The sequence below is a fragment of the Rhea americana genome, unplaced genomic scaffold (genome assembly GCF_003343005.1).
Source record: "Rhea americana isolate MKP2758 unplaced genomic scaffold, rheAme1 scaffold_8, whole genome shotgun sequence".
NCBI classification, from domain to species: domain Eukaryota; kingdom Metazoa; phylum Chordata; class Aves; order Rheiformes; family Rheidae; genus Rhea; species Rhea americana.
The window spans coordinates 7,082,864-7,100,198 of record NW_028186978.1 but is presented as its reverse complement, the minus strand read 5'-3'; the positions used below and the strand labels follow the sequence as shown (position 1 = coordinate 7,100,198).

Here is a 17,335-nt window from a genome sequence, read left to right as displayed (position 1 = left end):
GTTAATCTCCTCGCACACTCAGTAATTGGCACTTCTTAACTGAGTGAATTAGTGCCCTTTTGATGGATGTATTTGTGTGGGGATYGTTTTTCCCGAGGAAATTTATTTCTCATGGGACTATTAAATATTCATCTGGTAACAGCAACCTTGTTAGCACCAAGCAAGCCACATCCAAACACTGACCTACTGATGGAAAAGTCTGCCTTCGTGACCCTGAGCTACCCAGTTCCTATTTATAAAATTACTTCAATCTGTTGAGCAAACAGATGATGCCATCCTTCAAATTCATATATATATATTAAATTAAATKAAGTTGCTTGGAAGAATTCTTTTTGCCACTTTCAATACTCTTTTCATTATTTAGATGCCATAATCAGATGTACAGTATATAGACACAGTTATGACTAAGAAGATTAATACATTGTCTTATCTACTACATCCCTCCCATTTTTGATTCTTTCACAKGCCAATCTGTCAGAGGGCAAATCTATGGAAAAAGACACTTGTTTTATTCCTAAAAACAGAAAAAATTACATGTAAAAATTACTCTTCAAAGCAGATAAGCTACTTATTTTTATATAGTGTTAGACAATTAAAAATGTTGCAGACTACTGYTATGAATTTCAGTGTCTCTCTCTCCTTCCTTCCAAAAATATTTTTCCAGTACTTACAAGATGGTATAGAATAGAAACATAGCAAAAGCTTTTACTAGTGCTTACAATTCCTACRTCTATCTTAAAATCTGCATTAAAAAATGACAGATAAACTCTGGTGCCACTGCACAGAACAGCAAAAACTTCCAAATTTCTGGACTATTACATAATCAGTTCTCTCAGTTCAATTTTAAATTATAATCTGGCATAAGCATATACAAAATCAACAGCTGCATGTAAACAAATTATACTTCTGCACTGTACAAACTGTACACTTCAGAAAAGACTACTTTTTGCCTGTGTGTGTGTGTGTATATATATATGTACGTATGTATATTTTTAAACTTAAAAAATCAGCTGGAGGTTTCATCATGAAGTGCTCTGTTTTTCTGCAGCACCATGTTTAGTTCCTGAATCACATTTGATGGCAATTTGTTATCCATATCCAAAGTAGTCTTGTTTGTTTTGTTCTTATTTTTCTTCAGCGCCTTTGCTTCCTTATGTGGTCTTTGGTGTTGGTCAGTTCTGCCTACACCTCGGTCCTCCACACAGATCAAGCTCCGATGTTTTTTTGCTTGATTTTGCACTTCCTCCTCCTTGCGTTCCAAACACTGTGCCAGAATAGAGGCTTTTTCTTTCAAGTTTTTTCTTTCTTCCAGCGAGTCATCCTCTTGATGTTCAACAAGTCTCGGTTTCCCAGATTCCAATTCTATATTCTGAACAAACAAGGCAAGAGAAACAAGATCATTCAAATTAACACAATATTCAATAATATTTAGATCRCAATTTTGGCTTATTAGTTTCACATAACAGTTTAAAAGAAGAATCAATTTTACAAAAGAGCTGGGATACCACAGCTCATAGTTCTAAATTCCTGCAATTTGTGCTATTATGATTTAGTAAGCATACTTGCTTGATTAGTGATACTTCTGAAAATTACATAAATTTACAAATTTAATGCACTGTGACAGTGAATGAATTGAAGACATTCATTTTCAGATATTCACAATTTGATTTTTCATCCTATCATGGTAGATTAAATTTTAACTTTTTACAGCAACAAAACACAGCAGATCATGTAGTCTTCACAACTTTACTGAACTCTAAGACAAATAAAACTGATAATGTCGCCATTTTGATTACTTAATGCCTGAGCTAGATGAATGTACAAAGTGTAATCTTACACTATACAGACAGACATTCTCAGCAGCTGCTCAATGCTGGCTGGTAAACTAAAAAGACTTTGTCTGCTTTTTCAAATTATGCCTATGAATTTTAAGTAACATCCTGAGAACTCTGCTAAAACAAGCTGATGGCAATACAGCTGTTCCATATTGGTGTCCATCTTTAAATATTTAGGGGGTAGGAAATGAAAGGTGAATCAACAGCCACTTCTAAATTAGCAAGTAGTGTGGCCCACCAGAAGCACATCTGCACGGTGAAAGAGTACTGAGGACCTGACATCTACGCCATACCCATTTCTTTTTTTTTCTTTTTCTTTTTTATTTTAAATACACCATAGGCTAACTTTGGCCTTCTCCCATAGACTGAATGACTGAATGCTTACTTGTGTGCATTAGATATAGCCCTGGAGAACAACTTCCAGTTCAGTTTCATCTGAAAGAAATTCATGTTCATGTGTTCCAAGACCACCTTGTAATATGAAGAAGTTATGGCAACTATTGGAAGATTGATTCTAAAGCACACTCACTCCTGATCCAGAGTAGAAAACTCATGTGGATATCTAAACTAGCTTCTCTCTTCCTAAAAGAAGGTTTGAATATATTTCACATTTGCTTTAGCATGTATGAGGTATCAAGATTGCATGAGATGATTTGCTCATATGGTATGGGGGTGAATCACTTCCAACTGAACGAGTGCCACACAAGAATGTGAAAGAAAGAACTAAGTGCCCCTCAGTAGTCAAAGATGTTATATACATATAAGAAAAAATTCTAAAAACTCATTTTCCTCTAGAATTATAAGGCTTTTCCATAAATGGAACGACCTGCCTGCTGTCAAAYGATCTGAGCAGACATAATACAATAATTCCTTTACCATTTTTGTTTGCCTTTTTATTTGTTTTAAAGTGACAGTGATTTCTTCATGAAGTCAACAAATGTAAGCCCAGAGCAAAAGTAAGTGTTGAGGCTGCAAATTATTTTCCCTCCTACACAGCAACTAACAAAATATCAAATKAATTTCCATCAAAGAAATCTAAGTCATAGAGCAAGGCTTATACAGTATCTTGATACTTCATCTGAACTAGGATTTGTTTGATAAYAAAAGCAATAAACACAAGCATTTGCACCATGTAAATCACATCAGTTTAACTTAGGAACTGTCCCTGTGACTCTTGATTAGGGGGAGGTCTGTTCTGCCTAATCTTTGGAAAAGGTATCATTTTCCATTTCAAATAGTTTCTTCCAACTTGCATGAAGACAGTAAGTGTGAGATCACCACTGATCAGTGAATCTTGTTCAATTAATAGAAGTTACCAKCTCCAGTAATATACACACAACATGTGACATTTAAATTCATTAATATAAATCATTAACAAAACATGTTATTTAGTCCCTTCATACAGCAAGAGCCCTTCCCCATCCCGAGTGTTTCTCGGGAAAGTTTCTTTTAAAKGAAAATAAGAACAATTCAAATACAAAACTGAAATTTAAAGGATACCTCCTTTTCTGAAATAGTCTAGTATAGTGACATGTATTCCTTYAACACAGGCTGCTACTCAACATTTGGAACTTTTTAAGTACATTCAGTAAATACTGAGAAAATATTCAATTGATGGAATCAAATYCTGTTTTTCAAATTGAAATGAAGTAAGTAGAAGCTAGCAGAGCAGTTACAGTAGTACCTTTCCTTATGAATAACATGTCAAGATGGTATGTGAAAAAAACRCTGCCATATCCAATTTCCTAATAATATTATTTCTTAATAATATGTGATCTTCTGCCTACTYTTTTTTTAATACAAAAATACCTGTAAATTATCCTGGTGGACTCCATGCTTTTCTCCCAATAATCTCTAACTCAAAAAGCAACAATTTGATGTAAAGAGAAGCTKTTTTGCCTCTTCAGTCTCTTAAGCAAATAATGGGTAAATAAAGTGATAATAATTATTATATCCAACTATATTTTTTCCTTCTTCTGCACAACACCAGCAAAAAATATATAACAAATTTATTCACATCCTTCACTATTCCTAAGAAATTCCGTTCCTTTCAACATGCTACACAGGTATAATTTATTAAAATTCAGTATGATATTTGCTCATGGCTGTAAAGAAAGGAGGGTTTTTTTGCACCTTAATCTTCCTGCATTAAAAAAAAAGGTTGTATAAACTTAGTATAAATATACAGCAGTGTATATTCTATTTTTCTATATTCTGTACATTTCTAATTTAGTTAAATGATTATATATGGGAAATACACATATTTTAAATGCACTTCTTTTCATGTATGTAATGAATGGTACAGAAATAATGGAAGTCTGCTCATTCTATTTGTTTTTAGGAGGTTTCTTAATAAGTGATTTGAAACTTGATTACATGTTTATTTTGTTAGCACACAATAAAACTACTTCCAATAAATATTAATGCAAAAATAAGAAGATCTATAGCTTTTTTCTTTTTTTTTAGCACAGATACAAAACTCCTCTATTGATTACACAGCTGTGTAATGTTTCTTCTCACCGAGTTATATGATGTACTTACTTCCTACTAGCCTTTTGTTATTCAATCCAATTTTGACTTTCCAGGTAAATAAGTGGTAATTTATATTTTCCACTATAGAGTTTGCGCTCAAAATTCCCAAAGTATGCAAATATGACTATAACTAAAGTTGTGAATTTTTTTAGTGCCACAGCCTATGATTTCCTTTCATGAATTTTTCTGTTTTTATAAATGCAAACATTAAAAGAAACAAAGAGTTGCAAAAGTATTTTTTGAGAAAAAATTTAAAATGATAGGACAAATTAAATGAAAAGGGAAAACCTTAATAGCATTCACAGGATATTATATTACTTTAGTAAGGCAGAGCAGAAATGGCTGAAGAAACTATAACAAAAATAGACATAGAAAGATGGGTTTGTCTTGTAGACAGAGCACTACTTCTAGCTTTGCTTTTGGTTTGCTACAGGACTGAGTCAGCTTCACCCATCTGTACCTCAACTGCTATCTCTGTAAACAATGATAATACATTCCTTGTTATCTACTTCCCTTTCAAAGCTACTGAAACATGCAACAAATAATGCTGTGTACAGTTAAAGGTCCAAGTTGTTTTTTTCAACACTCATTTGCTGTTGCCATCACATTAGTTATCACTATTTTCCCCTAAMCAGACTAGTGCTTCACCTACCACTACTTTTTTCTCAGCTGGAAGGAACGCAAATAACACCTCACCACAAACATCACCGTATCTCTGTATGGGTGCCAGGAATTCATCTTAGTGTAAGATGTTAAAATTGAGATGTATCTTTAGCCCAAGTAGTGTAGTGACACTCAAGTCTCTCTCAGACATTCTGCAGAGAGTAGTAATGAAGCCCCAACCATGCTCTTCTTTGAGACTAATAATACTACAACTTAAAAGTATAGCAGTTAGTTCCACCTGAGCTTTCCCTTTACATACAGGGTATGTAACTAAAACTGCACRGTTATTCTGGCATTAAAACAATGACATTATCAATGGTATTGACAAYAAAAGCATCAACATTTTATATTTATCCAGCTCTAGAGAGTCCATTATTCCTGGACTACTTCAAAGGACAGCATTGTAGATAGAAGTTCCACAACAAGTTTAAAACCCTTTTACCTCTATATTCCCTTCGATTTTACAAGTGTCTTTCTCCTGTTGAATGGGAATTAGTGGTAGACCTCCGATCTTTGGACTTTTAGTTATAGACTGTTTTCTTGCTTTTCCAGCAGGTGGCCATATATCTGCATGCTGAAAAAGAAAAAAAAATCATCATTTTTGGCATGAAATTTCAAACTAACCACCTTGGTAAAGCTGTCTACCATATCACACTTGATCTGCCTTTCATGAGAGRAGGAGGAGGAAGACTACAGTCTTAAAATTATGTTAATATTTCATAACAGCTGCACAATATTGAATGAACAGAACTGAAAAGACTGTACAATTGTCATGCATCAAACATCTTTCCTCCATATTACATCCAAAATAATTATCTCTACCAAGAATATAAAATGTTATCAAACAAGAAAGAGACACACATTTGATTAGCAGTTTTTAAATTCTAGGTAAATACACTTTCAGGAGTTCCAGTGAAAGTTTCTGAAATGAAGTAGCAACTAACTCAATTTACAAACAAGTAATTCAACACTTACATTCACAATTTAGGAGAAAATGCTTATTTTCTCCTAAAACACAACATGCATTATCCAGAATGGAGTGACCTTCAAATGCCCAACAATGAGGACCTACAAATCAGCAGATCTGGCTACAATAACAGCTTTTGCTTGGGCTCTACTGAAACAGGTCTGTTTTGGGGAGAATGCCAAAGTGTGCAACTTCATCCTGAGTGAAAACATGGCTTGGTAGATGAGGGAAGAAAAATCAGTAACAGAATATATYAAATAAAATGCTTAAATTAGCTAGCTAAACTAGCACCACTCCAAAGAAAACTGGCTAGCTAGAACTGCTGCAAAGGTATTCTAATGAAAGCTAGGAATTGATCTGGGTTAATATTAATAAAATACTGCTGCTTTGTATTATTTTTAACAAGTAAGAGATTATCTGATCTTTCTAACAAGAAACTGTCCAAATCTCCAACAGATCTCTTTTCACAGGTTTCAGAATCTTCATTATTCCTTTTTTAAAATTACTTTTTTTGGTATTCAACCCTCCACATCCATGAATTAAGATCTTCTCTCTTCAAGACTGTAAACAAAATACAGTTATGGATCTGTGATTATACTTGTMGATGGTCTACCTGTTGAAACAGTGTTATTAGAAAGCCACCAGAATGACTGCAATTCCGTCGTTATTGACTTAGAATAGCAGTCTAGAAACTGGAATTGCATAGCAGGAAAAGTTTTTCATAGACTCACATTTTTATGGAGTAAAAAATTCCCACAAATGGTGCTGACCAAGGTGTGGTACAATGTTGTTGTAAGACTTCTCCCCAATGGATGTTAAAAAAGCACTTTTCACCACAGTGAAACATTAGAAATGCCTCATCTGAGAGAGGGGCTCTTGTTAATCAACAGCAGTTTATTGTGGACCCAGATATCATACTATTCATGGAGCTAGCGCATGAGTTTTGTGCACTCTATCAGTGCATACTTCAAGGACTCAAGACATCTTCTACACTATTTTGAAACTTTCAGATAAGTACATAAAATCTTTTTATATCCATATACTGCACAATAGAACCAGTGGCAGAAGACACTTCTTTGGTATTTTTGATGAAGAGAATAACTGCAATTTAGGTGCTGAATATGGAAGGCTAGGCTATTCTGCTGTAAACTAATGTGATTCAGAAAGTGATGGAGGACCTGTAAGTTAGGCCCTGAAGGAACCTGCCTCCATGAATTTTCAGCAAGCTTAGGGAAACGATCCCTGTCAGTTAAGTAGCCTGATTTCCCTTTTGTGTCTGTTACATTTCTTAAAATAGAACTCTGGAAAATACATCAGAAATACCAGCAACATATTAGGCCACATAATAAATGTATTTATTCATAGTTTTGACCTATCTGCACAACTGCACCTCATGGTAATGTGCTGTGCCTCTCTCTAGCTGATCAGAGGCATGGGAATTGGAAGAGACCATATGTAATTGTGTCCATCTTCGTATCAATTAATTACTTCCAGCTGTATGCTATTAAGTGATTTTGTGCAGAACTGCATTACAGAATCCAAGAATTGGGTTTTAGATATACTCTATGGAACGATTTTGCACAAAAGGTGGAAGAAACTATAGTTGTTCTTAGAATCATCTTAGTATTTAAACTACAAGACGAATAACCTCTGGGATAACTTGAGTTTGTGTAACAAAAGTGTTAGATTACAGCAGGACCTAAGCTTTGTTATTAATACTCTCTGCAGAGCTTACACTATGGGAATAAACATTATCAGAAAATGTGAGAAAAGAAAATAATTGAGTCTTACTGGTATTATTTACTAATAAAATCTCGCTCTGTTGGAGTACTGAAGAGCACYGTAATACAGATTTCTCTCCTAATTGCACTGGATCATTTAATGTAAATGTCTTAATACTTCAAAACTTACTTCATAATATTTTTCTCTTTGCAGTCTAAGTCCAGTAACTCCATCAATATAAAGAAAATATGCTGCCTGCAATATCATCTCTAACACAAAAGTGTTAAAATACTATGATAATTAATAATGTAGAAGACAAGCTATCTTCCCCAAAGATAGCCTCGATTCTAAAGTTCTAACTAGAAATAACCTCAGCTGACATTTATTTTTTCTGGTTTAGAAAGGGATAATTTGATGATAATTGCCTGCTACTACTGTGTGATGTAAAATATTTGGAGATCTTATAGTAAGCTTTAACAACATGAGTTATTGCATTCTCAAGGACAGATTTTCATTGCTAATAATATTGCCATCAAGCAATATACTGATTTTGCTTCATTAGCACTTAATCTCACAAGTAATTCACAGACTGACAACTTCTGCTGATATCCAGAATACTGATAACCAAAAAAGCCACCCTCTGAACACAATTTGTTAGTACTGTTGATTCATTGGCCTCATGAGAACAACGTTTTCAAAGAAAATAGTATTAAGTTATCGCAAAGTTAAAAAAATGCACTTTTAAACAATTTCTTTGGTTGTAAAAATCTCCTGAACAGTGAGCTGTGTCTCTCAGTTTTTGATCTATATTATCAGAGGAACATTCTATATACCACACTACTTGATCAGACTCCTAATAAATAGCCTTTCTTGTGATTTTACGTCAAAAGGATTTCAACAGTTACTAAGCTCGTATGACTTATTTCCTAGCAGTCTGTATCAATAACCTCTGAGCCAATTTGTTGTGACACTGCTCATGTTATGCCCATGAGATGTATGCCAGGACTGGTGGCCGTTTCCATAGAAACCACACTAGCTCCTTCAGTTAAGGGAGCAGAATAAGACAAAATTTTGGAAGTCTTACTTATAAGGCATACACTGTGCTTCTAGTATTACTATTGGCAAAAGTCAGAAAGACAGATTCTCTTTTAGAAAGCCTCTGTGAAGTTTGCAGTGCAACAGTCCTGTTGCACTTTATGTAATACGTAAAGCTCACAAGTAATCATAAATCTAGTGATGTGTATTCACAGCAATATTCCCCAAAGTTCCTTGAATGTTACGGGAAAGACAAGAAAAATCTGACACAAACACAGAATCCTTTTAAAAACTTAAACTCCATTCCAATCTCTGCCAGACTGAATCCTTCCCTCCTCTCTCACTCCCACATCCTGTCATGTAAATATTAAACTCCATTTGCAAGGATGTGTTAAGTGGCCGCCACTCAAATTTACATCCACCTTATTCACAATCTAGTAGAACTTCACGTGTAGAAGATGACTTGAGATAGTACCTATTCAACACCATGAGTCATCAGTGTTAGCTAACTAACCTGAATACCAAAAAAATATAGCTGTGTTGGCAGAGCACTCCCTACAGAGGTACTTCACTCCGCAGTGTGCTTAAGCAGAGCACCCTGCACTCATGGCCATCTTGCACGCAGTATCCAAATAAGCTAACAGAAAAAAAGTACTCAAGGCATTGTGGCACACTGACATACCCTTTGGATCAATGGCCAGAATTTCACCCAAAAAGCAGTTCCCTGCTGCTAAGAAAGGGAGCAGTATCTCTACCCAGCTTCTCTGCAACACAACAGAAAAAAGATCCTATAATGTAATCTTCTGCTCCAATATTGATGTGGAATAGTTGGGAACAATAGCCTTCATAGGCTAAGATCAACTTTTTGTGGTTTTATTACACCAAGTATTCCAAAAGCCTTAATGGTATTGCAGTTTTATCCATAATGCACATATAACATATACACATATATGAGATTGCCTAACAGGATTTTCATAACAGTAGGAAAAGTTATATTTCTTGTATTTGACCAGATTAGTACCTGTGCAGTAAAAACACTGATCAGCCACTCCATCTGTTCATCTTGTCCATCGCAACATATATGCCTAGAACGAAATACATAGTTAACAAGAAAAACATGAAAAAAATCTAGTGGCAGCTAGCCATATTAAGAGAACAGGTTTCTAAATGAGTTCAAATATGGCTTACATTCATCTGTGAATGTCATCCGTATTTATTAACACTAGCTCACAYAAAAGGACAGCAAAATACACAAATACCTCAAATTACCTCTTCACTATGCTTCAAAAAGAAGGCAGGCAAGTGCTTAACTTAAAGCATGTATACAGGTTTCATAAATTTAGAATAATAGATTTTAAGATTGTTTGCTGATTTAAGGCCACAGTAAGGGGACAGACATCTAACCTCAAATGACTACCAAAAACATATCATTCTATAATTGCTTAATTACGAAAAATAGAAAAAAACAAACATGCAGACGAAAACATTAGTTTTCAAACACTCTCTTTTTAAAATGCTGAAATTAAACATTTAAATAAAAATTTAACACTGAAATTAAACCAATCATACATGATTCATGTTTACTTACCACTGGTGTTTTTCAGAAACTACTACAAGACCCCAGCTGAAACAAACACACAAAAAAAATTCAAAAATCAGTTCTAGAAACTCAAGATAGAGACATTTCCCTAAAACTGCAGAGACTGCTACATAACGCTTCTAAGCAAAAAAAAATATAAAGTTTAAATGAGTACTGTAAATCTAGAAGGTTATTGAAAAACGAAACTGCATGATTGATGGTGGATTTTGCTCATTTGTTCATAGATGACTCAGTCCATGAATGTTCTGTTCTGGACAAAGGCTAAAGCCAAGCTCTACAGATGAAAGCTGACTATATGTGTTGTTGYGGTTGTGGATGTACTTTCTGAAAGCTGCTGGAAACAAAATTTCTAAGCTGACATCCAAGAAAACATTCACATAAAGCAACTTCGTGGTGGGGAAGGCACAGAAGGAGCATGAGTGTGCTTGCAATGGAAACAGAAAGAATCACKTAAGTCTGCTAAGATTAAAAAAAAAAAAGGCTGAAAACAGGGAGTAGGTGCACAATGAAGCCTCTGAGGTGACAGACAGACAAACAGACAGCTCCTAGGGATCCAGAGAATGTGTGATGTCTGATGCTGAAAATTGTTAGACTGAAAATAAACCTCAAGGAATGAGCCTACCCTGCAAAGATCTAGACTTGTTTATTAGACTTACATTTCTACTCTAAACTACTCACCTACTTTTTCCCAAGCTTAACATACTTTATTGAAACCAAACAAACCACCACATTTTGTCTAACAGAACTAAGCTCTGAAATTTACAGACCTTTTGAGGACTTTCATGTACCAACTATAAGGCATAAAGCTTTGACCGAACAAGTTCTTGAAACACCTCTGAGAAAAAGGTGTCATTTCTCAATCTCTTCTCCAGAGACATAGTCACTGATGTTTGGAAAAGGCACTGTAGTCTTTGTTTAGAAGGAAAAATGTCAAAATAATAAGGATCCTGAAAAAAAGGAAAATCCTCTGCTGAACAACAGGGACTGTCACTCAAGACAAACTAGCTGGTCTGGGTGCAAGGAAGGTGTGCCCATCGATGAAATGCAGGACACATACCACAAAACTAAGCGAGCTAGCAACAAACACATCCACAAGAGATAATACACTTAAGATTAAGAAAAGCCAATCAATAAAGTAATTTCCTAGCAGAGAGGAGTTAACATGGAACACAAAAGTAGAGATAGCAACAGAACAAATAATATTATGGAGGGTAATTTAATTCAGTGTACTTCAGTTGGCTTCTTGATTTTTCCCTGTTCCACAATATTTTATGTTCCTCTTTCATGAAGATACTAYAGTACCTTGCTACACAGCATTTAACTTATTTTCTTTTCTATTCTTACTTTGTTGGTGGCTTCATTTTCTTTTTCACTCCAAGATAAAGCTTCAAGGAATTGATGGGCAACGCTTTCTCAGGTTTGCTAGCCTGAAAATAAAATAAGATTCTTATTACTGTATGAGAAATATAAAGAAGAGGAAATGCTCTGTAACTATTTCGAGAGCAACTTTATTTCAGGGCTACACCCCACTTTTCTTATTAGTCATTATGTTTTTTACATCTTTCTTTCCCACTAACAAAGAGTGCCAATCCCTATCAATGGGAGAAGACTATTACGAAAATGTGAACTCTCTGTAATGTCAAAAAATTAAAATATAGTCAGAATAGCAGAGCTCTGGCAGCAAAGCTCACATGACTGGAGTGCTGCAATTGATGGATAGAAGCTCTTCAGGAGAGGCAGTCAGGGAAGCTGGGGGGTGCCCTCTATGTTAAGGGCAGCAGAAGGTGAGTGGACTACATGTCAGGGAGATCTTCAGTGAGATGAATATCAGTGTGTTTGTTTCGGACTGCTCAATTAGGATGAAGCAGCAAATGAAGTCATCTTTGAAAAACTCAAGGAAGTATCTGAATCACAAACCTTCGTTCTCCAGGTGGGGGTGGGGTTGCTTTCCCTGACATCTTCTGGAAAGGCACCATGGTGGGACAAAGCAATCCAGAAGATTACTGAAGGGTATCAGGGATAATTTCTTGACACAGGTACTGGATGGGCTAACCAGAGGCGATGCACAGCTGGGTTTGAAATTCACAGGCAAGGAAGAACTAGTTGGAAATGTGATAATCAGTGATAGTTTTGGCCATCATGACCATGAAATACAGCTTAGGACTTTAGGAAAGCACATYTGGGCTTATTCAGGGAGTTGCTACATGTAATCTCATGGGAGGAGGCAATTCTGAAGGGCAAAGCAGCTCAGGAAAGCTGGTAGGTCTTTAAGGACAGCACCTCTTCAAGTACAAGAATGGTTCTTCATGATACTCAGGGAAACAAGTAGACGTATCAGGACACCTGCCTAAACAAGGAATTCATGGCAGATCCCAATGCAAAAAAAGCCAGCATACAGGAGGTGGAGGCAGGAAATTTAGAAACACTGCCTGGACATGTAGATATGGTGCTAGGAAAGGTGAAGCTCATCTGGAGTTGAGACCCACTAAGGATGTCAATGGCAACAATAAGAGCTTCTACTTCTGCATTAGAAGAAAAAGGCAAGGAGACAACATGGAAAATTCTGAGTGGAGTAGCTAGATGAGCACCAGTAGACACAGGTGAGGTTGAAGTACTTGAAACCATCTTTGCATCAGTCTTTATGCCAGCAAGGTCCCTTAGACCTCTCTTACAGACAGGATTCAAAGAGAAGAACAACCAGCACCAAATGCGGATCAAATTASAGATTATTTGAGAGAAATTGAGCCATGCAAGCCCACAGGACCAAACGGGCTGTATCCAAAGGTGCTGAAAGAGCTGGCTGGTGTCCTTACAATGCTGCTTTTTCTCATCTTTGAAATGTCATAGAGATCAAGGCAATTTGCTGATGATTGGAGAAAGACAAATGTTGCAGCTACCTTCAAAAAAAAAAGAAAGAAAAGAACAATTTGGGAAATAACCTGCAATTCAGCTTCATTTTGGTCTGTTGGAAAATCACAGAGTGAGTCCTCCTCGAACAAACTCCTGGGCATGTGAAAGAGAAGGCAGTGAACAGGAACAGTCAGAATAGATTTATGCAGGGTAAATCCTGTTTGACCAGCCTGATTGACTTCGATGATAAAGTGACTGGATTCATGGATGAGGGGAGAGCAGAGGATATCTTTTACCTCAGCTTAACTGAGACTTCTGGCACAGTTTTCCGCAAAATTCTTGTATATTAGTTGTAGTATTATGGTTTGGATAAGTGTATATATATATATGGATAAAAAGCTGGTTGCATGATCAGGCTCAGAGAGTAGCAGTTAATCAGACATACTTTATCTGCAAGCCTGTGACAAATGGAGTWCCTTAGGGGTCTATCTTGGGACCTGTCCTGTTTAATATCTTTATCAATGACCTGTAGGACTCCATGGAGTGCTTGATCATCAGGTCTGCAAGATCAACCTAGAGAACCATACATTTCAGGGCAGGGCTGCCTTCCAGAGGCCTGGACCCAGACAGGTTGAAGGAATAGGCCAATGGGAATGTCATGGAATTCAACAAGGAAAAATGCCAGGTCTTCTGGAAAAGGAAGAACTCCCTAGTTCCTGGGTATTCCCCACCCACAACGGGGCCTGGTTGGTGTTGGTGGACAACAAGCTGAGCACGAGCCAGCAAAGGTGGCCAAGAGCAACCTGGGCTTTACTAACAGGACCACAGCCAGTAGGTTGAAGGGAGTGATTATTCCCCTCTCCTCAGCTCTTATGAGACTGCATCTAGAGTCCTCTGTCCATTTTTGGTCCCTCCAACAGAGGAAAGACATCCATGAATTGGAGTGAGTTCAGTGGAGGCTGACCAAGCTGGTCAGAGTTGGAGCCCTTGCCCTGTGAGTAAAGACTGAGGGAGCTGGGCTTGCTCAGCCTGGAGAGAAGATGGCTTTGGGGGATGTAACAGGAGCCTTCCACAGCACCTATGAAGTGGTCACTAAGAAGATGGAGCCAAGCTCCTCATATGATACATGGTAGGAGAATGACAGACACTGGGCATTAATGGAAACTAGAGAGATTCAGACTGGCAGAAGAAATTTTTTCCCTGAGGACAGTCAAGGACTGGAAGAGCCTGCCAAGATAGGCTGTGAAGTCTTCATCCTTTAGTATTTTCAAGACTTGACAGGACCTGCTCAGGACCTGAACAACCTGGTCTGATGTCATAGCTGGCCCTGCTTTGAGCAGGAGGTTGAACTCCTGAGGTCCCTCTAACTTGAATATTCCTGTGATTCTTTGACGATCAAATACATTCAGCCAGCTTACAACAGATATACACATACTTTAGTGCCTGAAGTGAATGCATCTTGAGGCTGAAATACTGAAAATAAAAAAGAAAATTCTTACACGCACTGATCTAGAACAAGCAGCAGAATAAAATATTATTCATTTAGTACTTTTAGGCCAAGTGTTTCAGGCTTCGATTTACAAAATCTTYGATTTACAAAGTCTTGTTAGACTGTGCATTACAATGGCAAGCTTTTTCAGCCAAWTAACACAATACAGTAATTTAATATACAATATCATGAAAACTTTTAACTCTCTGATAATTCCTCTTGAAGAAAACATTTAGCAGAATTTTATCTCCTCTTGCATATATAAATTTAATTTACTGTTATGAGAATTCATAAATTAATCCATGCAGTCTTATTAAATGCAATTTTCCACCTGCAACGTCAACTGCTTCTACTATTCATTTCTAAATATGACTTAAAATTGAACAAAATTATTGGTGGTAGATAAACATCTCTCAAAAGAAAAAAAACAAATTGAAATATGCTATTTTGTCAGAATCATATTTCCATTTGCTTATTTAAAAAAGGTGTAAAGCTATTTAAAAGTAATGCAGTATTTACACTAAGTACAAAACTCCATCTGAGTTTAGGAACCATTTAATGCTTTATGATCAGAATGGCTGAAAAAGCAATTTTAACATAGTACAATAATCCTATCATAAACTCTTTCCCAGATCCTAATTAAGGTTTTATAAGACTATTAATTTACTCTCACACATACGACAATTAGAGTTTTAGCACTAAATTATGCTACACTATTTTTGACATTCTAGGGTCATCCTAATTAAAAGTATATCCACAGTCCTACAAGAAGACCTAATATTTCTTTGTATTAGCTTACATTAGCAATTAATCCATAAGCTATACATATATATGTATTTTTTCTCCTGAGTATTTTAGGAAGGTCAGCAAGGCTCATATATGTTAGATAGGCAAAAACAGCATCCAGCAAAAATAAAAGCACTTGAAATATTAAGAASTGTTGTTTATCAGAAATTAACAGAACCAAAATGAACAGCACAGCTCACAATATATGTAATTCAGTTTTATCCATTAACATAAATYGCATACACCTGAAAACATTCTTCACAGAAAACTCCTGTGAAAAACACTCAGTTTAACTTACTATCAAGTATGCCTGACTTTGCTTCTGTGAAATTCTGACRTATATCTAAGCATCAGTACTAGCATCTGCAAGACTGTGATTACATCAAGTCCCCTTTTTTCTGAAGTTTTACTTCAAGAGGAGTTTATATTTCCTCTTCATCACTGAGAAGCTGCTGACAACTTTGCAGCTGGGAGGCAAGGAAAGATTTTGCTAGTATATTGAGAGATATTGTTTTTTATAACCTTTTCCATCATGACATTTTTAAGTAAAAGACCTCCGTTGCTTGTAATTTCTAAAGGCTCTGAGACTTGAAGACAAAGCAGCATGCAGCTCACTTAAGTCCTATATTGCTTCTACTACAGCTCAATACAAAAAATTTTCATAAAACTTAGCCACTTAGTCAGAAGTGGGCATTTCTAAACTTTGGTTTATTTTTTTTAAGTTTATAATAATGCATAATAAAACTAGCTACATCAGTAACATTCATAATTTAATTTTACTAAAGTCTCTGAACTAAAAATACTTGGACTTCAACCCTAGACTTTGAAGATTGCCATTTAACACTGTTCACCTGTTTACCTTTCTTCTCATTTCCATATGTAAAAGAATGTTTTAGAGGTTATGATTAAACTGGTGAAGTGTTTCTGTCTGTTGTACCTTCATATCCTTGTAAAGAAGCAAGTTTCCTTCCCGTAACACAAAATAACGTTCTTGAAATTTGTTTCCAGACAGTAGCTTTGATGGTTCTTCTTTGTACTTCAGATAGCCTGCTTTCATACTACCTTTCATGTTTTTCTCTGTCAAGACAATAAAAAGCATTTTGTTAGAAGATTTTGAAACAGTGGAAAATGCTAATTTTTAAGTGCTCCTAGTATTTATTACATACATCAAAAGACTAAAATAACAACTTGACTGGTCCAAATTTTATTAATAAAGTATTAAATATTGACAATATGATGATTTTAATTATTGGAAAAAAAAACAGTCTTCTCTATTTCACTTCTAAAATAGACAATATAGAAAGAACCACTGACATACTTCAATTACAATAACCTGTTCAGGAAAGAATGCGCATTTAAGTACCAAAGTATGTATAAGTTTTTGCCTCTCTGAAGCACAAGTATATTAAAATTACCAGAAAGCTGATTCTGTGAGACTGTGTATATTTTTCTGTTTAAGAGTGTCAAAATACACAGAGGAACACACATATATTTGTCAAAATAAACAAAAAACCTTTTAAAGCAGTATCTTGCAAGCATTTTTAGGAAGAATTAAAATTGATTTTGAAATTAAAAGATTTCTAATGAAACAAATCAGAATCATTGATATTTTCAGTGATAAAGACTAGATTTTCAGTATAACGTTGACAGTATTTTAAAAATCTAAATAAAATAATACAAAAAAGCATTGAAAATGAATTCCTTAAAGAGAAAGAATGGGTCTTTTCTAAATGTTGCTAGATGAAAACTACTGCAGCACCACTTCTACAAGTTTGTCTTTTCTTCCCAATCTTTTTTAAAAAAATAGTTTATCTGCTTTGCCCAGAAAATCCACTTTCAAATGGCAGGACTTCTGA

The 17,335-nt window shown here is 35.7% G+C and overlaps 1 protein-coding gene across 1 annotated transcript in view; it reads right to left on the bottom strand.

The window, feature by feature from the left end:
* Positions 1–955: 955 nt before the first annotated feature.
* ARAP2 (ArfGAP with RhoGAP domain, ankyrin repeat and PH domain 2) overlaps positions 956–17,335 on the bottom strand; it is a 115,318-nt gene continuing 98,938 nt past the window's right edge. The window contains exons 27-32 of the mRNA XM_085322743.1: positions 16,417–16,556; positions 11,699–11,781; positions 10,343–10,378; positions 9,776–9,839; positions 5,473–5,604; positions 956–1,369 (exon numbers count right to left, since the gene is read on the bottom strand). Coding sequence (XP_085178869.1) covers positions 1,007–1,369; positions 5,473–5,604; positions 9,776–9,839; positions 10,343–10,378; positions 11,699–11,781; positions 16,417–16,556 — 818 coding nt within the window. The 3' untranslated portion in view covers positions 956–1,006. The remainder of the gene's footprint in view (positions 1,370–5,472; positions 5,605–9,775; positions 9,840–10,342; positions 10,379–11,698; positions 11,782–16,416; positions 16,557–17,335) is intronic.